This window comes from Diplotaxodon limnothrissa, linkage group LG15 (genome assembly GCF_057381915.1).
Source record: "Diplotaxodon limnothrissa isolate DT_005_m linkage group LG15, D_limnothrissa_male_GT1.1, whole genome shotgun sequence".
NCBI lineage: Eukaryota > Metazoa > Chordata > Actinopteri > Cichliformes > Cichlidae > Diplotaxodon > Diplotaxodon limnothrissa.
The window spans coordinates 19486330-19512099 of NC_140610.1; the positions used below are offsets into that span (position 1 = coordinate 19486330).

The following is a 25770-nucleotide window of genomic DNA, read 5'->3' on the forward strand; positions in this document are numbered from 1 at the left end:
CAGCCAGTGTAAGGACCTCAGAGCTGGACTGATGTGGTCCACTTTTTTGGTCTTAGTGAGGACTCGAGCAGCAGAGTTCTGAATGAGCTGTAGTTGTCTGACTGATTTTTTAGGTAGACCTGTAAAGATGCTGTTACAGTAATCAAGCCTACTAAAGATGAATGCATGGACTAGTTTTTCCAGGTCCTGTTGAGACATCAGATCTTTTATCCTTGATATATTCTTGAGGTGATAGTAAGCTGACTTTGTTATTGTCTTAATGTGTTTTTCTAAGTTTAGGTCTGCATCCATCACTACACCCAAATTTCTCGCCTGGTTTGTGGTTTTTAGATGTATAGATTGAAGTTCTCTGGTGACCTGTAATCGTTTTTCTTTGGCGCCAAAGACTATTACCTCAGTTTTGTTTTTGTTTAGCTGGAGAAAATTGTGGCACAACCAGTCATTGATTTCCTCAATGCATTTACCAAGAGCCTGTACAGGGCCTCGGTCTCCTGGTGACATTGTGATATATATTTGTGTGTCATCTGCATAGCTGTGATAGTTTATTTTGTTGTTGTTTATAATCTGTGCCAGTGGGAGCATGTAGATGTTAAACAGAAGGGGTCCCAAGATGGAACCTTGGGGAACTCCACATGTGATACTTGTCTGCTCAGATGTGAAGTTACCTATTGATACAAATGAAGGAAGATTAATCTAGATAAAATACAGATAAGGACTAGATAAGTTTATTTTAACTAGATAAAAATAAACTTCAACATATCTTCATGAGGGAACAGTTTTTTTTTTATCTGCTTTTGTTCACAGGCATGTTTAAATGTTTTTCAACATCCTGAAATCACCACATTCTGAGTTGCTATTTTAAATGCTTAAACAGTTCAAAATGAATATACAATATGTGCTTTTAGAGAGAGTTTATCAATCTGACTCAGGTTAGAAACTTCTTATGTGGAGAAAAGCTGGTCAAGACAAAAGGATATAAAGGATATAAAAAACAATGTAGGAAAATCACCAAACGGCCAGAGTAATAAAACATTAGAATCAAGTTGTTTGGATGCCTGCTCAATCATCCAGGTAAGGAAATCCCAAAAAAGTGGATTCTGTTCATCTGGATGTGTTTTCAATTGACTTTTTCAGTTTGACTTCTTCAGTCTCCTGAAGAAGTCAAACTTTTCTCCCACTGAAAACACTACATCCAAATAAACAAAATCAACTTTCTGGAATTACGGAATCAAGTTATTTAATCGTCATGGGATTTGTGACACCTTTTACGGACTAATTTTCTATTCATCCATCCGCTTCCGCTTATCCTTTTCAGGGTCGCGGGGGGCGCTGGAGCCTATCCCAGCTGTCATAGGGCAAAAGGCGGGGTACACCCTGGACAGGCCGCCAGTCTGTCGCAGGACTAACACACAGGGACAGACAACCATTCACACCTAGTGGCAATTTGGATTATCCAATTAACCTATCCCCACAAGCTGCATGTCTTTGGACGGTGGGAGGAAGCCGGAGTACCCGGAGAGAACCCACACAAACACGGGGAGAACATGCAAACTCTACACAGAAAGACCCCGGCCTGATGGTGGAATTGAACTCAGGACCTTCTTGCTGTGCGGCAACAGTGCTAACCACCGTGCCACCGTGCTGCCCAACTAATCCGCTAATTTTCTGTTGGAGCAGTAATTGAAAACTTCACTATGAAATGTTTCTCAATAAATGGCTGGTCATACTCACCTCTCAAGCCAGTCAAACCAGGAACCCCAGGGGGGCCCAATTCTCCAGTGTCCCCTTTCTCTCCCTTAGGCCCTGGAGGTCCTGTATAAAGAAGGAAAAAAAAATTGTAATAAATAACTTGAATGCTGCAAGACAACTTGTCTTCAATAGGAGGCATACTTCTTTAAAGCTTTTCTCTCTTTTTTAAAATGTAAAATTAAGTAATATGTTGACAAAGAGACAAATCATCAGTTTGTTAGTGATTTTATGTTTATGTTATTATGCAAACAAAGATAATCCCATTTAAAACAGAACTGTTTTGTAATGATGTTGAGTCAGAAACATAGATTTAAGTAATATAAATAATGCTTTTCATGTTGTGTCTACATGTGATGTTTCTGTTGCTTTACTAAAAGATATAACAGAACTTTGAATGAAAATAAGTCACCTGTTATCTTGAGGTCTGAAAAAGGCTACAAATAACTTTTTTATTGATGACCTGCTGAGGAAATATCTTTTCTTGGTGATTAAATAAGAGCTTTTTGATTTATAGAAAGTGCATTAGGGTTAATTATACATTAAAAGTATGCTTTATGGTGCCTTCATTATTATTATCTAGCATGTTGGATGAGGAACATGTAGATTATCCCTTGAGAAGTTAATACATGGAACCAGACCTTTAATGCAGGCAGATAATAACTTTATTCATGTCACAAAACTATATTTATATTTATTACAGAGCCTATCACACACAAAAAGTGACATATCTGGCAAATGAAGGCCAAAGTGGGTCTTACAACTGGGCTAGGGCTTCGGTCCAAGCATTTGTTATACTTGGACGACTCCAGAGACTGAGTGAGAAAAGTCAAATAAAGAGAGAAGGAGAGCGAGAGGAGAGATATGGCTACAATGAAAACCACATGTTAAACAATGTGGACCAGAACTTGGCTTGTGGGAAAGCTGAGAAATCTGAGGACCTGTTAGTGTCCTGTGGTTCTGATCCTTCATGACTCTAATTTGCAGATTTCTGATTTAAAGAATAGGTATAAGCTGCAAAAACACGGTCAAAAAATCCTCAACTAGTGGGTTGAGGATTTTGTATTTTTGTCTCCCAATTATGACAAATTGCTATATAAAATAAAATACAACAATTAAAACAGTATAAATGGATAAAACTAAATAAAAGCAAGCCTTCACAAGTTACTCTTACGACCTGTGGACACCGTCGATACCTTTAAAAAGAAGTTTAGGTCCAATGAGAGAGAGTTCCACAACCTGGGAGTCACAATCACAAACCTGCATTCTGTTTTTTGTCCTTAACCTGGACCTTTGTACAAGCAACAAGCACTGAATAACCTAGTAGTTACTTATAGATGTAGTAGATCACTAATATAGGGACAGATCTGAATGTGATCCTCGAAATCTTAAACTGAATCCTAAACTTTAACATAAAGAGGTCAGAATCAGTGTCACATGGAAGCTTTTGGTGCACCTGATGAGAAGACTTGCAGCAGCATTCTGTACTATTTGTAAGTGATCCAGGGATGATTTTTGCAGGCATAGGAATAATGAATCACAATAATAAGGGCATGATGAAATAAAAGTATGTGTAATCAGAATATACTTAATACTGCCAATGTTCTGCAGATGATAAAAACACATTTATATAATACAGCCAACATTCTTATCAAAACTCAATGCCTGATCAAAAGTAACACCCAAATTTCTCACAGTCAGGAGAACTGAACATGAAATGCGTCCAAAATTCTCAATAAGTGTGGAAATGAAGTTGTCAGGGGCACAGATAAGAACCTTCGTTCTTATGTTAGTATTTAAAGACAGATGTTTGGCTTCCATCCTGTTCTTTATAACATGGATGCAGTCCTGAGGACAGAAAATTTGGCTACATTCTGGGGTTTAAATTAAATGTACAACTATTATCTGTGTAACAATGAGATGCCTTCAGAGGTATTCAGGATGTGTCCAAGTGGACGCATATACAAAGCAAACAAGACAGACCTCAGAACCGTACCTTGGGGCACACCACAAAGTAAAGTTACAAGAGTGGAAACAAAATTAGAAGAAACAACTGAAAAGCTCTTGATATACTCGAATATATTAAGAGCTTAAGTCTCTTAATTAGAATATCATTATCAGCTGTGCCAAAAGCAGCAAAGTCAAACGTGGCCAAAAGAGTCGACTTTATGGCTTTTTAATTGTGAAAATTGCCAAGAAGGACATGTATTTTGAACTTCCATCTCAAGAGAGTCTGAATTTCCTTCTGAATGTGAAATGTAAATGTTTTTAAAAAGTACTTAAACCTCTTAATAGGTTATTAGGGAATAGTTTAATTGGACGGGTGCACTTTAGATTGAACTGGACTGTGTGCAGCCTCTGAACCAAAATGAGTTTGACACCATTAAATTAGTTGTAAAACTGACATAAATTAAATTGGCTTGATTACAGTTGATAAAAATACATCAGGCATTTTAAAGTCATGACAGGCAGATGACCAAATGATGAATTGGAATGATGAAAAATTGGCTAACTGATCTGTAACAAAAACTATATTTAAATGCAGTAGTTGTTAAATTAGGCAAAGGACTGAATCTACCAAGTGTACATAAATATTTTAGAAAGTGATGTGTCAGAAAAGGTTTCCATTAAAGCCTTTGTGCACACGTCCTGAGCTGGATTTGCCATAAATAATACCCTGTTCACTCAGTCAGTAATTCCTTAGCAATTTTCTTTAATCCCACAATTTTTCTTTGGACCCACACACACATGTATTTTTTTTTTCAAAATACTGACAACCCAACGCTTACTTCAGCTTTAGGCAACCAGAGTACAGTCCTTTTAAAAAAAAAAAACCCAAAAAAACAAACTACAACCTTATTGCTTCCATTGGAGTTACTGAAGGTAAGAAGCAGCATGCTGACTTTGCAATGTTCAGAGAAACTGCTAAAACCTCAGAAGCTACGTCTCAGACACTATAAGCCACAGTTACCATGTTAAATGTTAAAGTTCATGACAGTAAAATTAAGTAAAATTAAGGCGGATTTGGAAGTGTTACCAGAACAAACTCAAAGTGAAGATCCACTATGCCTAGCACACAGCCTATAAGCACATAGTTCATGTCAGCATGGTGGTGGAGAGGGGAAGATTTGGGCTTGTTGTGCAACCACATGACCAGGACCTGGATACAGTCATTGAGTCAATCTTGAACTCCTCTACATGCCAAAGAATTCCAGAGTAAAATGTGAGTCCAACTGTCCGACACCAGCAACAGGACAATGATCGCCAACAAAATGACTGAAAGAGGAAAAGGATCAAGTTGTTGCAATGGCCCACAGTCCAGATCTCCACTCTGAAAATAGGGATAGCAGGACCTTCAGAGAGCTTTGCATAAACTGATGCTGCAATGGCAATGAACTAAAGCAATCTTAAAAAGATGTTATAAACGATTATTTCACTGTATAGTCTTGTGAAAACTTTGTTTTTCACATGACTGAGACAGTTTTGCCTTTCTAGGTTGGGTTAAGTTTAGGTTTATTACATATGATGGCCCAGACCTTATAGGGATAGAAAGATTTGCGGCTAGTAAGCAATAAATCAATACATTTGAAAGGAAGTACATCTGAGCAGGACATGCTGCTCATGTCTGAATCCCCATCACATCCACTCATAGTAACAAAAATGCACTGACACCAGCCAAAAGGCTTTTGGCTTTTAAGCCTAATCTTTTGAGAAGACATTTTACTCTGGTGGTCTGTAAAAGTTTGTTTAAGCAGAGTTTCACATTAATAATCTTCTGGCTCTCGAAGACACTAGTCAGCTGACAGGGTTTCAACAATAACAAGCCCAGTGGCCCCTCCTGGATCAGCCTGAAAACATCTGACAGCTCGGTCCAAGAATGCAATTCCAGTGAAGAGTTCAGGCGCCTCCGTCCAATATCCAGTCTTGTTACAAATCTGAAGTGTGGCCCAACAGCTCGTTTTGTTTTGTCTACACATGTGCAGTCCAGAAAAAAGATCATCTAATTTACCACAATAACAAATGACACAAGGCATCACCTGTGTTGATGTTAGTTGAGAATGCTTTGCTTCTTTTATTGATTTGCTTTCCTTCTTTTATTGATATTTATTTTAATTTTTTTCCTTTAATTTTTTTATCTTTCTTCCGTATGAGCTTACCTGCGATAGCTTCTGGACACTGGACACTTATAGATCATTAGGACTAAAGTGTTCTTAACAGTTCTTAACGTGTGTCTGTGGCCTACACACAGCTGAAGCCTGATTACAGCGTCTGGGCACCGAACAGCCTCAATAGCCTGGAAAGGTGCTAACCGCTAGGCTAACTAGCAACAAGATGCCTTCCCTCTCCACAGATGACTACCACAGCCTCCTGCAGAAGATTGCAGTACTGGAGACAAAAATTCATCGTTTAGAAGTAAACGTGGAGGTAAATGGACTGTGTGGAAATGAAACAACCTTGCCTTTGATTCAAAACAATGGTGATGAGCAAGCTAGTACACAGCTAAGGAGCACAGATAACATGACCAAGAAAGTAGACTGTGCATTATAATAAATCCTCAAGCGATGATCCCCCCTTGGACTGTCTTGGTGCAAAACCAAGACATAAATCATGTCTCCTGGAAGGGGGAGGACGTATCACAAGCAGGGCACAGCGAGCTGAAATCTCTGAAACTGACTGGCTTTCACTTCCTACGAGACAGAGAAGCTCTTCTACCCCTGTATACGAGAGGAAACAGGACTGGACAACCGTGAATAGGAAGGTTAACAACAAACCTCCAAAACAACTGAATGTCAAACTGCAGAACAGATTTGCTCCACTATCAAAGGACCCTGGATCTATATCGGACAACCATCCATCTAAAAGTAGCAAAGTAAGGTCTGAAAATCTATTGAAAAGTGAAAGGCCACAGGGAATGCTAAAGGCTAGGCCTGAAACTCTGATTGTGGGTGACTCTGCCATAAAGGATGTAAAGGATGTGCGGTAAGAACACTCTGTCTCACAAGTCCTCTGCTTTCCTAAGGATACGGTCAAGAACCTGAAGGAGAGAATTCTTCAAATTGCAGATGAATATCCAACTGTGACAAACCTTGTTCTGCATACAGGGTCAAACAATGTGTCCAAACAACAGTCGGAGGTTCTGAAACGGGACTTTACTGGATTATTAAGTACTGTAAACTATCTGAATGCAGCTGTATTCATCAGTGGACCTGTACCGCCCATCAGAGGAGGGGACGAGAGATTCAGGAGGGGACGAGAGATTCAGCAGGTTGTTTGCACTGAATAAATGGCTTATATCAGCATGTACTGACCACTCAGTGCATTTTATCAAGAATTTTAATATTTTTGGGAACACAGGCATCTGTTTAAAGCAAATGGATTTAATTTTAACAAGTCAGGGGTGAAACTGTTCACCTCCAACTTGTTTTATTCCATACGTCATCCATCTGTGCTTGGTGCCAAGGCTGAGATGAACGAGGAGTTATCTCATAAAGAGGAACAAACAGTACTGCAAGAACAGACAAAGCCCAGCAGAAACCTTGAGGAGGATCCTCATCTGCCCCCACCCCAGAAGAGCTTCAGAAAGGAGAGACATCAGAGGCAAGAAGAGGGGTCCCTATTTGCCTCCAACTCTCTCAACAACACCAACGACCAGGACCAGGGACCACGACCTTCCCCAGTCCCCCAAACCCCTGACAGGCCATCACCCTCCTCCCCCTCCCTTTCTCCCTCCTCCCCACACCTGAAATTCACTGAGGAGATGATGGAGCGGGTCAATGCTAGGCTCAGATCTACCCCCCGGCCCAATCCCTTTTTGTCCCCCATAAACCCCCCACCGGAGCAGCCAAAGGTTCGCCATCGAGCCCCGCCCTCAACAGAGCAATCGAAGTTACATTGCAGAGCCTCGCCCCCCTTAGTTCCTCTTCATGCCCTGTCTCCGCAGTCTGATGTGTGATGTGTGGAGGGTCCGGGCTGCGAGGATTATGGCAGTGGTGACTTTTCCCAGGAGAAGCTGGGACCCTGTTTACTAGAAGGTTTTAAAATTTCTGTACTTTTAGATGACAGAAGGAGACATGTGGCCTGGTCAAAACACAGAGAGCTGCACTCTAAAAGATCTTTAAACATAGTAAACATACCTTGTGTGCCACAGACTGCTCCCAAACACGAGGGGACAAGTAATACCTCTAAAACACTTAAGTTGGCTTTATTAAACGTTAGATCTTTAGCTGGGAAAACATTTTTAATTAATGATTTAATCACTGAGCACAGCCTTGAGTTTATGTTTTTAACTGAAACTTGGTTGGACCAAAGTAACAGTGGAGCTGTTCTCATCGAGACGACGCCTCCTAACTACAGTTTTATCAGTGAGGCCAGGGTGAGCAGGAGAGGAGGAGGGGTTGCTGTCTTATTTAATGAATCATTTCAATGTAAGCAGCTATCTCCTGGAAGTTTTCAGTCTTTTGAATATGTGGCTTTACAGCTGAAGGCCCCATCCAAAGTTGTGTTTCTTAATGTTTACAGGCCTCCCAAATACTGCACAGACTTTTTTAGTGATCTCAGTGAACTGCTGTCTGTGATCTGTGTTGATTTTGACTGTGTAATTATTGTTGGGGATTTTAACATCCATGTGGACAACCCTCAGGACAAAGGGACTAAAGACCTGAGTAACACTCTGGGCAACTTTGGGCTGACTCAGCATGTAACAGAGGCCACACATAATAGAGGACATACTCTTGACCTACTGATCTCCAAAGGCCTAAGCATTTCAAAGGTTACTGTGTCTGATGTGGGCCTGTGTGATCATTACTGTGTTTTCTTTGAAAGTAAAATCTCAGCCCACACAAATATATCAACAGCAGTGATCACAAAACAGTGTATAATTGAAAACAGTAGTGAGATCTTTAACCAGGTCTTCCCATTAACACCTGGCCTGTCCAGAGGTTCAGTCAATGAGCTCGTCAATAGCTTCAGTGCTAAAATGTTAAATGTAATGGACACTATTGCTCCCATTAAGGTGAAGGTTATCTCTGGAAGGAAGAAGTCTCCATGGAGAAACTCCACACTAGTGAAAAATGAAAAAAGAGAGTGTAGGAAAGCTGAGCGCAGATGGAGAAAAACAAACCTCCAGGTTCATTATGACATCTATAAAGAGAAACTTCACAATTATAATTTACAACTGAGGAGTGCAAGGAGGTCCTACTTCTCTGACATCATCACCAAAAACAGTCATAATGCTCGGGTCTTATTTTCTACAGTTGACAGGCTAACAAACCCTCCTGTGTCAGTGGCAGCTGAACTTCATTCGACCGTGGCCTGCAATGACTTTGCCAAATCTTCACAGACAAAATCCAAAAGATTAGACAAGCAACTGGTACATCAACAGCAGATCCAGGATATGTACTGTGTCCACCGAAAAACTGTTCAAACACCACCAAACAGTTTCACCCTATTAACAGCAAAGACCTGGATGACATCTTAGGTCAACTGAACTCCTCCTCCTGCTGTTTAGATGTCCTGCCAACAAGTTTTTTCAAAAAGGTCTCAAAGACTTTAGAGTCAGACCTGTTACAGATCGTCAACTTTTCTTTAATATCAGGCGTGTTTCCAGAACCACTAAAAACTGCTGTAATTAAACCTATACTGAAAAAGGACAAGCTTGACAAGACACAAATGAACAACTACAGGCCGATCTCAAATCTCCCATTTTTAAGTAAGATCATTGAAAAAGCAGTTTCTCAACAGCTCAGTTACTTCTTAAAACAGAATAACTGCTATGATGCCTTCCAGTCAGGTTTTAGACAGAACCAGAGCACTGAAACCGCTCTGACCAAAGTGTTTAATGACATATGTCTGAATACAGATAGTGGAAAAATGTCAGTCTTAGTTTTACTGGATCTCAGTGCAGCATTTGATACTGTTGACCACAACATATTACTCAAACGACTGGAGAACTGGGCAGGTCTTTCAGGAACTGTACTAAACTGGTTCAAAACATACTTAGAAAACAGGAAATACTTTGTATCAATAGGTAACTTCACATCTGAGCAGACAAGCATCACATGTGGAGTTCCCCAAGGTTCCATCTTGGGACCCCTTCTGTTTAACATTTACATGCTCCCACTGGCACAGATTATAAAGAACAACAAAATAAACTATCACAGCTATGCAGATGAATCACAAATATATATCACAATGTCACCAGGAGACCGAGGCCCTGTACAGGCTCTTGGTAAATGCATTGAGGAAATTAATGACTGGTTGTGCCACAATTTTCTCCAGCTAAACAAAAACAAAACTGAGGTAATAGTCTTTGGCGCCAAAGAAAAACGATTACAGGTCACCAGAGAACTTCAATCTATACATCTAAAAACCACAAACCAGGCGAGAAATTTGGGTGTAGTGATGGATGCAGACCTAAACTTAGATAAACACATTAAGACAATAACAAAGTCAGCTTACTATCACCTCAAGAATATTTCAAGGATAAAAGATCTGATGTCTCAACAGGACCTGGAAAAACTAATCCATGCAGTCATCTTTAGTTGGCTTGATTACTGTAACAGCATCTTTACAGATCTACCTAAAAAATCAGTCAGACAACTACAGCTCATTCAGAACTCTGCTGCTCGAGTACTCACTAAGACCAAAAAAGTGGACCACATCAGTCCAGCTCTGAGGTCTTTACACTGGCTGCCTGTCCGTCAGAGGATAGACTTTAAAGTTCTGATGCTGGTCTATAAAGCTCTGAATGGTTTAGGACCAAAATACATCAGTGACCTCCTGACCCAGTATGAACCTTCCAGATCCCTCAGGTCATCTAGATCCATTTTTTTTTATCAGTTCCCAGAGTTAGAACCAGACACGGAGAAGCTGCATTCAGCTTTTATGCTCCATATATCTGGAACAAACTCCCAGAAAGCCTCAGATCAGCTGAAACACTCAGTTTATTTAAATCCAGGTTGAAGACTCACCTATTCTCAGCTGCATTTGAATAAAGCACCAAATCCACACTTTTAAGCTTAAATTTCAAAACTTACATTTTAACTACTGATTTTATCTACTGTTCTGATTTTACCTACTGTTTTTTGTAATCAATTTTAAATCATGCTTTTTATTTGTTTTTGTTTTTTAATGTCTCTGTAAAGCACTTTGAATCACCTTGTTGTTGAATTGTGCTATATAAATAAACTTGCCTTGCCTTACAGGATGTTGTAGCAAAGAACAGACAGATCTGTTTGCAGAAAGTGGCTGTATGGATGTAAGTGGATGGGATTATTTTATAAGAAGTGAGTCATGATGGAGGCTTAAGAGCCAAAGTGTTTCTACACAGTGTCTAGACTATTACACAGTGATACTACACTGATATAGTACAAAATATATCTGAATTTAATACAAGTATGAATAATGAGCCTTCTCTATTTGTTCCCATGCTTGCTTTATGTTGAACATTAATTGAAGTAAACAAGGAATTTGATCTGGGAATTTCTTTCATCACACTTTTCATCAAGAATATGGAGCTTCATAAATTTTTGTATCATTCCTACTTTATCTGGAACATATGTTTAGTACACTGGCCTTGAAGGACAAAGTGAGAGTGAAAAAATTTGAAAAGGAAACAAGATCTTAATCCAAAACACAGGAAAAAACAAACAGATTTGGCTGACATTTTTTGTTGGACTGCTATTATGGCACCTTGCCACAAAGCTTATGTATTTATATAGATTAAAAAAACCCAAACAAAAAGGCCCCCAACAACAACTAACCATTCAGATCCTGAGTATGTTTATCCAATGCTGGACAACATTTATTGGCATGCTGAGGAGAACTGTCAGGGTACTGGGTCTCCTGACCCAGCGTGTTAATTCTTTGTGATTTTTTGTATTATTGCACTTGTGTGAGTTATTCTATGGTTTCTAGTTTTGATCCCTTGTCCTTCATGTTTCTCTGGGTCCCCTCTGTTCTGTGTAAGTCTGTATCTGCATGTTTGAGTTTCCTTCTGTGGCTTTCGGTTCTTAGAGCCCTCTGTCTTATGGTTTACATCTCTGTGTTTCTTAGTTGCTGTCTCCACCGTGTCAAGTTCGCGTCTCTGTGTCTTACTTCCTGTTTTACTTTGAAGGTCAGTGTCTTATGTGAATGTGTTCAGTTTACGCTTCCTTGTCTCGTCAGTTCTGATTTCCCCCAGCTGTGCTCTCCTTCTGTGTCTCATTCCCCTCGTTACTTCCAAGTGTGTGTACTTCCCTGTGTTTCTCTGAGTCAGTGTCGTGTCGTTCCTCATGCTGTGTGGATCTCCCTGTGAGTTTAGTGTGTTATTCCCCAGTTTAGTTTACTTTGTATGCTTGTTTTTCTGTGACCAGCAAATAAAGCTGTGGTTTTGAGTTCACCCTCGAGTCTGTGAGTCCTGCATTTTGAGTCCTCATCTCCTGCCTGCCACAAAGCGTTTTATGACAAGAACAGTCTTTTGGTGATCTATTGTTAGCTAAATGTAAGTAAATATTAATAATAATTAAAAAAAAACTACAGACGCTATGTGGCCTAGAGTTCCAGCACCTCAGAAAACTGAGTCACATTATTATGGCTTTTACAAATGACCTCTCATTTGGTGGTGTCCTTAAGCAATGAAATGTGGGGCTGCTCATGAATAGCAGCAACGATACACACACACATTAACAGAGTGAAGTCAAATAGGTAACATGTGAAAACACACAAAGATACATGCACACTGCTGTCACAGTGAAAGATAGTTATGAAACCCGAGTAGACAACGCTTGCTTCATGCCAATTAAACACTGGCACGGCTGGAATACATGGTAACATACACAGAAACCGAGAGTGGAGAAAAGTTGTAATGACACAGCAAGAGAGGAGGGATTAGGAACAAAAACATGGAAAAAAAACCGTGAAAAAACAAAAAAGAGAGGAAAGTGCCGCTGTTGAAGGGCACAGACAGGCTGTTATAAAGTTATGTCATTGCACCAATCTTAGAATATTTTCTTTATAATCCTGAGACATATGTTTACATTTTTGTTGTTTAGATCTCTTAAGGTGGAGACTCCACAGACCTATGAGCTCATACAGATTATGAAAAGATATTTAACACACAAGAGTGAAAAAAAGTCAGACAGGTTTTAATGTGAACTTTAAGAAATTTTAGTTTTTCTTTTTTAAATCCTAAAACTGTAATTAAACACAGATAGCTCTGATCAAACAAGGTGTATTTGTATAACCATAAATGAATTATCTGTGAGAGAAATGTAACTCATTTAAATGTCAGTATGTTGTTTGATTGAAAGTCATGTGGTGATAAGCCCCAGTGACATTTTTTACAATTATTCTTATCAGATCAGGTTTAAATACTGAAACGCGTTCACAGAAAATAGTTTTTTTTAAGCTGATTGTGGAGTATGAAAGAATTATGCACTCAACACAATTACACACACTTTACTAATGAAAAAGTTACATGATGCAAACTGAAGGATTCAATATTTTTTTAAACGTAACGAATGAATATGAGAAGAAGAAAAAAAAAAACTTCCCAGCCTGAGTTTTGCTACTTTATTTGGCAAAAACAAAAGAAAAAAATCTCTGACCTAACTGTTGGATTTAATGACTGGAAAATGTGTGTGTACTGATGTTCCACTGACCTCTTTTTCTTACAAAATCAATTAAGATGGCAAAAATAAAACCAGAAATTTTGATCATATTTCCCATAAATGTCTCTTCCATCAGGTTCACCTTCACTGAACTCCAGACATTACACCTAGTTTGAAGGAACAATAATCAGAAGCTCCACTGGTCAATGTTTTGAAATGTTACAAATGTTCTGTTGTTTCGTATGATTGAAATCAAAAGAGAATTAACACGAGAATATAGATTCCACATTTCCATATCCTTCGTACTTGAATCCACGAAGTAAATACTGAAAGTTCATTATTGAACTTGAAAATACCGTTTAACAAAAAAAGCATCTTCGTCTTTAGTTCCTTTTGTATCGTGTGGCAAATCTTGGGTTAGCTCAGATCAATCTTAAAGATCACATTAGATCAGATTATTGAATAAGAATGAGCTGTAGATTTACCACACACTGACAGCCTAACAAAAATTCTTAACTTATATTATTCAAACTGTAGAATTCGCTTCATTGTAGTGACGTTTGCTGGGGTTTGTTGGTTATCAAATCAGCCTTAGAGACTGTGTGACTACAGCTAGACCTTCCTTACATTAGGTCAGACATTCTTACAGCAGAATTTTGCAGTTATCTGTAAAGACATGAATTTAGTTTGAATAATTTTGCCATTATCACATTAAAATCCAAATTTCTACCATTGGGATACCTTTGGAATGAGGGGCCTGAGCTTTCTCTTTGGCTGGCAACCCATACCCTGAAGCACAGCCCGTTCTCACTCCCAAGGCGTAACATCCCGACGATTGGTCAAGTCCTGCGGCGTTCCTGAGGAACGCGAAAGGTGACCTTCCGCGTTCTTATGCTACGTGCCGAGTTATGGGTGAAATCCAGTACAATCACGGTCCTGAGGTAATACACGTTCCAGCCATGTATTCTAGCCCTAACCCCAACCTTGTCCCTAATGCTAACCATAACCTTATCCCTAGCCTTAACCATCACTATAATGACGTTAAACAGTGTTTTCCAAAGGATTTAAGTAAAATGAACGAACACGTGTAGATTGATTCCAAACGTTTTTCATGTTTCCTCGTTTTTCCGATCTCATCATTTAGGGACGTGTTAGATGCCTGGAAGCGCAATATGTTGACGAATTGTCACCTAGCATAAAATATTAGTTTTTGGGAGTGAGAACATGTTGTGAAACAAGACCCCTGCAGCAAAGATTGGGTTAGGGTTGTAGGACATTACATCATATGAAATGTGGTTGTGAATGGTTACCTGTATTCAGTAGCAGATGACCTGTCTAGTGTATCCCATGATTCACTGTACATGGGATACTCATGGGACCCCCATGGCCCTCAACTGGACAAGCGGTTAAGAAAATGTATTTATGCATGTATGCATATATGTATTTATGCATGTATGTATTTATGTATGTATGTATGCATGAATGTATGTATGTATGTATGGATGGATGGATGGAAGATTGCAAAACAGTTCACTAAGCAACTCGAGCTGCATTGCATCAGACACAATAACATGCCTCACGTCATTTACCAAACACAACCTCCCAGTTTGGCAAGCTATTTTGACCATGCTGTTTTGACCCTGATTGATGAACCAAACCATCCATTTGTAGGCTTTGATGGGATGTTTACTTGTCACTCCTCAATTTGTATATCGTATTGGAGTGATGAGCTCTGGTGCCTGGACACCGAACTCTAGCCGTAGTCTTCTGCTGTAACGAAAGACTCATTTCAGATGTGACTTGTCTGGCTGAACTAACATATGGAAGCCATAATTAAAATCATCTAGTGTATTTACCCTTAGCAGGCAGATGTTACCGTAAGTTATACAGTTTTTGCATCAGTCATCAAAAAAAGTCTTGGAGCGATGTTTTAAACAACTTCTCATGTTTCTGTTATTAATGCAACAAGTACCATGTGTGGCACGAAGATCACAGCAAGTCAGAGAAATTAAAGAAAAATGAACTGAATAAGAAGAGAAGAGGAAAGAGATGAGAGCAAAAAGGAGGGTAAACATGGCTAGAGATGTAAAACCTTTTTTGGCCGAGGTGACTGAGAGCTAACAACAAACAAATGGGGCTAAAGAGCTAAAACCAATGACAGAGCAGAGTGATTGAGTTTTCATTCTGTATGTAGAGTCTAAATTTAACCCACAATTGTTTCCAGGCTCAGGAGAAATGGCATCCCACCCACATGTGAAGCAGACACGAGATCATGGGTCTCATTCAGTTTCATTTGTCATCAATCAGCTTGGGCTGTGTCCCCTGCCAGCATTACATCATGGCATACCTATTTTGATTTTAACAAGCCAGAGAAGTCATTTGGTGCACTGGCAGCGAGAGTCATACCACGTCGGGACTAATCAGTTCTGCACAAATTGGAGGAAGAACATTCAGAGCTGCTTAAAAGCCCTCGGCAATATTCCCACAATGTAAAATCATGTTTGCATGCTAGGGTCACTTGTGCTTAATCACACTACAAGCATCCACTGGCTCAGATGTGCTGTTGTTAAAGATCTTTTGGGGCATTAAGGTCCACCCAAAGGGATTAATTATACTATGATGTAAAGTTCTCATGTTCTTGCATGTTTTTAATGTATTCTCTTGATATATATGGTACATTTTATTTTGCAAAGGTCACACTGGCTGTACAGTACAATGCAAAAGCTCTAGGTTCTCAGAGGGATCTGACTGTTCACCTATACAGCCATAATGATAATAATGAAAAGCAAGCCGCAGTTACATGAAGAACAAGGAGTTTTGCAACAGATGGTGCAGCTTCTATAGAGCCACAGTCTCAATATAATGAAGTCATGGGGTATTACGTGATCACAGAAGACAATGTAGCAGAATAACTCTACAGAAGAGCTTTGGGAAGATGTTTAGCAAGTTCAGCAAATTCAGTAAGTGTACCAAGCCATTCTCGCTAATGCTTTTATGTTCTATGTTTTTACATTATTATGATGTGTCATATTTTAATTTCAGCACTTTGTGATTTTTATCTGTGAAAGGTACTATAAAATGCATTTTACTTACTTAGTTACTTACTAACTGAATCTATCAGCACATATTTCCAAAGAATTTAAACCAAATGACCTGTTTGAGTGTTGCGTGTCAGTTTAGAGGTCTTCTTTCAAGTTTTTAATAAAGTATTAATGTTTTCTCTATTCTCTATTAATGCTATACTCCAACTGTTCTTCTTCATTCCTATTCATATTTTGCTGATGAGAACAAACAACATCTTTTTGCTCACCTTCTAATATTGTGAGGTTCTTCAGAGCCGTGGAGTGCTCCCAGTCCTTCAAACGGAGGTCCTCTGTGATTGTGTTCAGGATCTCCATCTCATTCCTCAACTGGGCCTCCGTGTGGACATGGGTCACCCATAAACTGCTGGTGTCCTCTGTTATGTTGCTGATCTGGATCTGAATGTGGGACGTTTATGACTCAGTTTATGAAAAGTAGATCTGATGTAGAGGTAACTTTTGTGCAAGCTATTATGAACATCTAACCTGTAAGTCACGTATCTTCAAATGGTGAATACTGACATCGTTGCTGAAGGTGTGGTTGACAGCTCCCACTGTCCAGTTGACCTCGTCTAATTTTTCCCTCAGTTCACTCACATGACTCGAGGTTTCCCTAAAGTAAATCAGAATCCCACAGAAGTCCATTTGAATGTTATTAAATGCAGTAGACTACAAAAACTGTATTAAACGTGTACCTCAGCAGGACGTCATGATCACGAAGCCACGTGGATGCTCGGGCCACCTCCGAACTCAAGCTCGTCAGGTTCCGACCCGCGGAGCTACTTAGCGAGGACAACCTGTCATCCAACTGCACCAGGTAGCCTTCTGACTGTAGAGAGTGAGCCTGCATGCTCCTCAGCTCCACCTCCAAGCCCTGCAAGGAAAAGGACTCTGACTAATGGTAGTATTTCTATCATCAGCCTTTATTTTTCAACCTTAAACTTAAATTAATTAAGCATTGTTGGTTTGTTGCCCTTCAATGCTCCCCCTTTGGCACTTCTCTTTTCACCAGCTAGCCAGTTTGCAGAAGCCCCTGACTGAGCCATGGCCTCAGAACAGTGGCCGTACCAATGCAACCCCACTGGCAGCTGAAGGTTGAGAAAGGGTTGCAGTAGAGATTCTTAAAAGAATTCTGCAACACATCTGGTGTCAACATCAGAGGCATCAAAAAAGAAATGTTTTTGCTAAATCACTGTCTAGATAGATCAGACAGAGGAGATCCATAAGCAAAAAAAAGGTCAAGTACCACCAACTGTTGTGCCTACAGTGAACCCAATCAAGTGAGCTACAGATCCCAGGCCAGTCAGTTAAGCTCCTGCTAACAGCAGAGGTGTGGAATAGAAGAGCCCTAAAGAGTATTCTTAAAAACACTACAGGGTGGCTGGGCATCTGTTCTTTGGTCAAATGCGGGAGACAAGCTTGTCTCTAACGATCAAAGCACCAAAACACTCAATGATGCCTGGGGTGAACCATTTCTGAGTATTCCTGTTTAAATTGGGCCACCTTCATTAATCACACTTTCCTCTATAAACATTTAAGATACAATAAAATGGGGCATCCAGATATCTTGTGTTGTACCTTGATGAAGATCTCCAGCCTCTGCAGCCAGTTGCTGTGGTTCTGGAAGAGGTTTTCCAGTTTCCAGATGTTCTCCAGCAGGTCAGCTTGTTTGGACTCCTCTCCCAGGGTCTGCTGGAGCAGCTGGGAGCGCTCTGACATCCGGGTCGCATTCTCCGTCAGCACCTCCTGCCGCTGAGAAGACACCTGGGAGCGAGAGACTGGGGAGGGAAAGAGTGTGGAAGAGAGTCAGAGATTTGTTCTAAGTGTTGAAGCAACGATCCCTCAGCTAAAGCAAAAGTCCCCAAATCGAGTTTCATTTACTATCAATCACGGAGCTCGCCAGCACTGTAATGTAGAGCAGATGTTGAGTCAGGCGCCTGCTGTGATTCTGGTTGTCTATTTATGCTGAATGTATTGTTTGGTTAAGTCAAGACCTAAATAGTTTTACGAGTTTCTTTACTTGGAGTGCATATATAACATGACATTGTGGAAATTCTGCCTTCATTTTGAGTAATGCTGAAGTTGGCTTGGTATTTATCCAATGCTTGGAGTTTTGTTTCACAGGTATGATGCATTGACTTCCTATGATAAAAATTCCATTTCAAACATACTTCCCTCCTTCTTAACTGTCTACCTAGTGTTCTGACATCAACACCTACAAGGGTTATATAGTACAAAATTGAGGACGAGAGGACTTTTTTTTTGTCATTCTACATTAAATATAAAACCAAAGTGAATCCTTTCTATTAATGAATTTCAATTCTGGAGACATGGTTAAATCTAAGCAGTGGCTGTTTAGCTGTAACATCGCATTTGATGATGGTTAAAGCGCAGAGGAAAATTTCTCGTCTTGCATTTTCTTGTTGCATAAAGGTCACTTCTCAAGCCTCGCTCTCTTCTGTACCGTATCTAATGAGAAAAACCACCATGGTTTTATGTTATGTTGAAAGCATGCTGCATAGTAACAGCTCGATAGCCTGGCAGATATTTTGAAACCAGATCCTCAGCGCTGTGCCACGATGGCAACCTCTTCTCTGCAGGACCAGTGTGTGAAAAACCTTCAAAAGGAGAAAATGGACGAACTGAGGAAATGGGAGGAAGCAGATTATTCCCTTCACACATGTTCCTCGACACGCTAATGCCCCAAACAGCTCGATATCACACACTCTGAATATTCCCGTTACCACGAATTTAAGACAGCAGTGTGTTTCTGCATGTGTGGCTTCATGTTCCTGCATTGTGGCCAGGAATCAGCAGCATGACTTCAGGGAAAGAAAAGTGCTGCAAAGCCGCAGCACTGCAAACAAACCATCTGAATTTCATCTCATTATGTGTGTTAGGTTTATTCCTAATGACCTGAAAAACTAAATAAGCTGCAATCTGTCCACTACACAGGGTGCTTAATTGCTAAATGATGGTCTGTCAGCAGCAGCAGAACCTGACACTATGGAGCGTATCAGGAGTACTTCTACATGAAAACAAAGAAGGGAAAACATGAACAAGAAGCTGTAGGATAAGAAAAAGAAGAGGAGGTAAGAAAAAAAGTGATGAAAAATAGAGCAAAGGAAGAAGGAGAAGGATAATCGCACAGGCTAATCTTGTTTGCAGTTGTGCTTATTGTTTGGGACAGGTACCATGAGTAGAAATGCAAAGCTCAAGTTACACAGTTTGGTTCTCATGATCAGAAAAACGCTTGAATGATGACAGATGTAGAAGTCAGCCAGTTATGGTTCCCCATTTGAAAACACTGAGAATGTTAGAAGAAAAAAAATGTTGGTGTATACACCACAAAGTTACTGTTTGTATCGTCTTAAAACTATTTTGAAAATGTAATCGTTATTATCTTTCAAAGACTATTTTAGACATCGGTCATCTTCACTCTTCTTCCCCTGCCTAAACTAAAAAGCAGTTTCAGACTGTGAAGAGTTTCTCTCTTAACGTTATATACACATCTTAATCTTATACAAGTCTGTACAAAGCCTGATATTTATATGTTATCTACTCTTGAGGTGAAGCTAAAAGCTTGAGGTAACACAGCTTCTCCGGTCACAGCTGGGAAGCTGGGAAATAACCCGTGTTAATAGGTCAGGTCAACAGAGTCGCTGGTGTTTTTAAACCTTTTCTTTACAAGCTATCTGAGAACCTTGCATCACTTTACTGGATTTTTGACTTACTTTTATTTCTTGTTATGTTACTTTAAACTGTGTTTGGCTTTATTTGTCATATTTGCTTAAAGGACCAGAGGGAAAAGGAAGGAGGAAACAATTTATGGTTCTCCACTGACTTTGGTTTGCATGAAGGTGTCTCCTTGCCAATTCCATCTACTGGTAAAACAACTTAAAATTGCTTAAAAGCTGTAGTAAAGTGGGATTAACCACAACAGGATAACTGGAGTTTTTTTTACATACTTCTAACTGAAAAACTGAGCATTTAAATGGACAGACAGAAACTTGAATATAGTCAAAAGAAAAAAAAAGATGTGAGGATGAAAGAAGAAGGGCGAAACTCATAACTACATCTGCAACAAGTACGTTGACACTGATGAAACAAATATATATATGCCAGTTTCAGGCTGCTGTGTTTCTATAAATTATGCAAAATCATTTCAACAGTATGAAGCCTATAGAAGGATGTGGCATAAACTTAACATATTGACAAGGGCCTTGGTAGCTTGTACATAGTTTTCATTAGCTGTCAGCTAACTAAATGTGGGGTGCATAAATATTTCTTCTGACATAGCAACAGTTGCATGTTGAGACCAAATGTTTCTGCTCCACTGGGCAGCTTTCAGAGAATGAGGCGCTACAGTCTGTCAGTCACTGTTTACTTCATTCTATGCTGCTTGTGTACATGCCGAGTTTTGAAAGTGTTCTATAAATAAATATTATTATTGCAATTAAACATGATCTGCCAACACATGTTTTGCAGGACCTTGGATGTTGTCTTATGGTTTCAGGCATTATGATGTCACACAAAGAAGGTCCAGGGTTTGAGCTTGCATGTTCTCACTGTGTGTATGTGGGTTCTCTCTACAGTGCTCATACGATCCAAAGGCATGCATGTTAGGTTAACTGGTGGTTTGGTCTGTGGTCTGTGATATGAGCACAAATGGGTGTCTGTCTCTGTGTGCTGACCCTATACAAGACTTGTGACCTGTTCAGATAATGCCACAGTGTTTTATGGCAGTTGGATGGGTATCTGTCTGACCTGTGGCCCTGTGTTGAGGGAATGGATCCTTCCATTAATGAGCTATGAAAAATATGGCATGAAGATTTCATCAACACCACTGGTTGAGATGCAGACCCAAACAGAGTTTTCACAGTGATATTACACATGGCTGCGGATATTTGGATTCACTGGTCCCTCAGACCTGTTGTCATGGATTTTCAGTCCAGTTTGTAATTTAGTATACCTCAGCGCTTTCTCCCCATTTCCCTTCATGAAGAATGGCTTTTAGAGAGCCATCCTTCCACTGAGACCATCGCTGATGAGGCTTCAGTGAGCAGTAAATGGATTAACTAAAGGTCCAGATGCATGTCTCAGGTCCTTTGTCAGGTGTTTTCTGTCTACCCTTATTAAGCATGTGACTTTTAAATATTGCTCAGTTTTCTAGGATTGATATTTCCTTTTTATCCTCCACTTGTCCAGTTTTCTCAATTTTGTTGGAACACACTGCACACCATGCTGAGATATACCAAGTTCTCAGCTAATAGCTCTTTAGGAATTAACTTGTTGGTCTAAAAGTTTCTATCTGTCAAACTATGTTATCATTGATATTTTTCATACATACAAATGAGGGGTTTTTGTTACAGGGTGCTAGAAACAAAGTGCCAAAGTTCTTCTGCTTAAAACAAATTCTCACAAAATTAAGCCGTAAATGTCCAAAAAAACAAGAAAAAAGAAAGACATTAAGAAAACCTGGAGAACTATTGCTCAATACCGCTTGAAAAATTACAATAAAGTCTGGCTCCTTGGAAGTAAAATAGAAAGAAATGAAGGGTGTTTCAAGACTTTTGTATTTGTACATCTCTTTCAGTCATTAACCCCAATCATTAAGGTCCTCTCAGTTTTTAAGGTGTGCATTTGTGAATTCAGGCAAAGCTGATGAGAAATGGCTTGAAAGTTGAGACATACGCCTGACAAATCCATTTCAAAGCTCTTAAAGCTCAGCTCTGTAGGATGGGAAAGTCATCTTGTCTCTTTTCCAACCCCCTTCTATTCTTTGCTGTGTATTTCACACAAGAACACAAGCACACATACACACACACAGTGGCATGGCAGAAATATTCAAAACAGATTAGCCCCATATTCACAGCTTCATGGTCTTTGAGTTCTTCTGTCGAGACACAGAGGAGGCAGACACTTGATCCATTCATGTATCAAATGCTGGGAGCACAGGCCAGCTCAACAGCTGGGCTTCTCTGTGTAATGCGGAAGAGTCCCACTTTGTCAGTATATATGAATGTGCAGATGATCTGAGGTATCATCTGCATTCAGCGAAGCGAACCACCCTGTTCTGAGCAAAACCTGTTTAGATGGTTCGTTAAAAAGAAACAACCAGCGTGAGGTTACAGATGTAACTGTTACCAGTAGAGTACGGCTGTGCAGGTGAACTGGTTTTAAACGGGTCACGGGTTATACATATGTGAATTTAGTTCAGTGTACACATTCCCCTCCTGGCTTTTTACTTTAGGAAAAGATCATGGTCTGGATTAAAATGTCACAAACTGGGAATTATAGAACTGCCTTATTAATGCCATGACCTGGTGCATCCAGGTCCATAGCTAAAGGAGGCCTTGTACATAAATTTACTATACCAGAGGCTTTGAGTTTGGGACACCTCAAGCACCAGTATAAGTGATGACAGGATTTTGGTAACATTGGTGCACAACACAATCAATGTGGTAACCATAAACTAGGTTTCAAAATCCCTAAAAATGTTATTAGCCCTGATCCAGTGATGTACAGGTGCACTATGACATCCCATTTAATGTGCTTATAGGTGCAACAGATGATTTGAAAATAGGCATAAGATAAGATATAAGACTATACTGAGCGTTTATGGGCTCTAAAATATCAAAACCAAACAGATTTAGGGGCGTTCGGATTTTAACAAATTGGTCAAAAATGGAAGTGAAAATAAAAAAAATAAAAAAATCACTTGAAGTGGAAAGATTGTGTGCAATGCAGTTATGATTCATGAAAGTCTACAGTAGCACTTTCGTGTTAGTTATATCTATAAATACAAAAGCAGGGTGATCAGAGAGGACTAGGAACTTAAAGGCGAAGACAATACTGCATCACAACATTTGCTGCGTACCACTTACAGTGATGGTATGGACGATGATGGGTGTAAGATGTTGTGTTTGTCCTAAAAAAAAAAGTATTGTACTTTTAGAAATAAGAGGCTGTGTTGATTTTGGGAATATCTGGCAACTTTGTTATTGCCTGTAACTTATGTGTCATATTACACGTAGATACCTTGGAGACCTAGTGGTAAGTTCTAAATGTTTGTACATGTACGTGAAAAACCTAAAGTATTTCCCTATGTACACAGGCGCACACACACACACACACACACACACACACACACACACACACGAACAAAGAAAATCGTTTGACATTGTTTGACAGCGAGGGGAGACAGAGTGAGGTCTATCAGAGTTGCACTCCTGTGTGAGCAAAGCCAAAGCCAACATGCTGCCTTCATTTATCTCTTGTGTGTGTGTGCATACTTTTATAACATATATATGGTTACTCACCCTCCTTTTGGATACAAAATCCAACATCAACGTAATAGTTAGGTTTTGGCCAGTGTGATTACGGTCAAGATAAGTCTGCAGGAAATGAATTTAAGTCAGTGCAATGTCCTGTGAAGTGATCGATCTGAGTTTTCGACCTTGGTAGCCTGAGAATCAGGCAAATCTGAGAGCTCATGTTTCCTTTGCTCTGGCAGAATCCATCTGGCTCTTCTCCTGTTGAAACATAGTTCGACCTGGCCTCGTTTTTGCCGAGCCAATCACAACTGTTTATCTGATATGGTTTGTATTTGATTTGATGGCTGACATCTCTGTATTCCATTTACAGTTTCCATCTCTCAGTCCTCATCAGTGTTTCAATGCTCTGATTGCTTATAGGTCTGTCCTGTGGCCTCGAAAGGTATTTTGATCTCTGATCATTTCCAATTCCGCTTTGAAATCTAAACTGAACAGTGAGGTTTCAAACTGGGAAGGCATTATTTGGATAGTGAAGATATTCTGGGATGTTGAGACAGACCTGCAAAGCCATCTTTGAAGTTACAGTTGAGGGTTTTCTGTGTGGAATGTGCTAAAATTACAGAAGTTGTATCTTGTGAAACATGCTTCAGTATGTCTGGTGTCAAACTACATCCACAGAATGTGTTGCTACAAAAGAACCAAAAGTTACTTTGGATCTAATAAAGCATTTGAACTGTTAATTTCTGCTTTTTTGGTGTGTTTTTCTTTCATATGGGTGTGCGCCACTGACAACAGAGCCAGTGAATGAAGTGAAGCCTCCAAGCTACTTCCAGCAGGCAACTAAAGTTGGCGTGCATCACTATCTTAACGTAACTACATGCCCTCCTAATTTGGTGGTCTATTTTAGGCCTCATCACATAGGATTAGAGACAAATCAGCGGCCCATCAACAACTTTCAGTCACTAGAGAAAAATGTGTATTACCTCACTGACTGGTGAGTGATTGTTGGCAGTTGCTACATGGCGAAAGAAGTTGTTTATAGTGTTCACCAGCTAGTGAAACTAGAAAAAGTACAACCCAAACTGGAAACGGAGACTGTTCACCTCCGAAGTAAAAGTTTTGTGTTATCACAGCAAGCCATCCTTTTGTAACTTTTACTCTGAAGGCTAACAGTCCCCATTTCACGTTTGTGTCAAACAAGTTTTTCTGTCATGTCACAATACTTGGTGTTTATAATTTGAAAGTTATAATTTTGTTCACATCATGTTTCATAAGCGCCTTTCTTTGATTATCATATATTTTGTTATTCACTTCAGTTAAAATCTAATTTCCTGATAGTTAAATTGAATTTAGTGTAATTGAATTAGTTTTACGCAACATCGGTATGAACTTGCAGGAGGTCTGCATGTTTAATTTTATGTCCGTTCCTGCACATTAATGTGAAAGGCAAACAGTTTCTCATTAAACAGCCCCTCTGAGCTGCAGGTCTTTCATCATCCATTGCTCTGTTGTGTACAAGTCAAATGTCCTGCAGTGCTCTGTCTTCTGGCCTGCACCCATGGTTACTAATCTCCCTGTTTAGCTCTCTCACAGGCTTTTTAATAAAGTTGCTTAATACACAGGAAGTCTCTCTCACTCACTGTGTGTGTGTGTGTGTGTGTGTGTGTGTGTGTGTGTGTGTGTGTGTGTGTGTCAAAGAAATGAAAGCAGCTTCTTTTAAGGACCATTACAAACAGATTCAGTGAATGACTTCAATTATCCATTTTTTTGTACAAATTTGTAGAACATGGTGATATATTTCAGGGTGCTTTGGAGAACAACATTAGCAATGATTCCTATTTCCAAATAGTCAAACAACTGAGTTTCAATAGTGCTTTTTTTGTTTCAGTTGTACACAGCGCACGGTTTTTACCACATTATTCTCAAAATACTGTGCCTTTATTGTCTAAAAGGTTTGTCTACAAATGTTATTTACAATTTTTTTGCTTCCAAAAAAATTACAATTTTCCAAAATATTAAATCTGTATATTTGTTCTTAACTTTTTGAGCAAAATAATATATATTCTAGTAAAACTATTA

General features: G+C 39.5%; 1 protein-coding gene across 1 annotated transcript in view; it reads right to left on the reverse strand.

Annotated features, from left to right (window-relative positions):
* The window catches only part of scara5 (scavenger receptor class A, member 5 (putative)), a 109263-nt gene that overhangs the window by 47704 nt on the left and 35789 nt on the right, over positions 1-25770 (reverse strand). Inside the window, exons 4-8 of the mRNA XM_085372056.1 lie at positions 17993-18192; positions 17110-17288; positions 16901-17027; positions 16645-16813; positions 1732-1812 (exon numbers count right to left, since the gene is read on the reverse strand). Of these exons, the coding sequence (XP_085228182.1) occupies positions 1732-1812; positions 16645-16813; positions 16901-17027; positions 17110-17288; positions 17993-18192 (756 nt within the window). The remainder of the gene's footprint in view (positions 1-1731; positions 1813-16644; positions 16814-16900; positions 17028-17109; positions 17289-17992; positions 18193-25770) is intronic.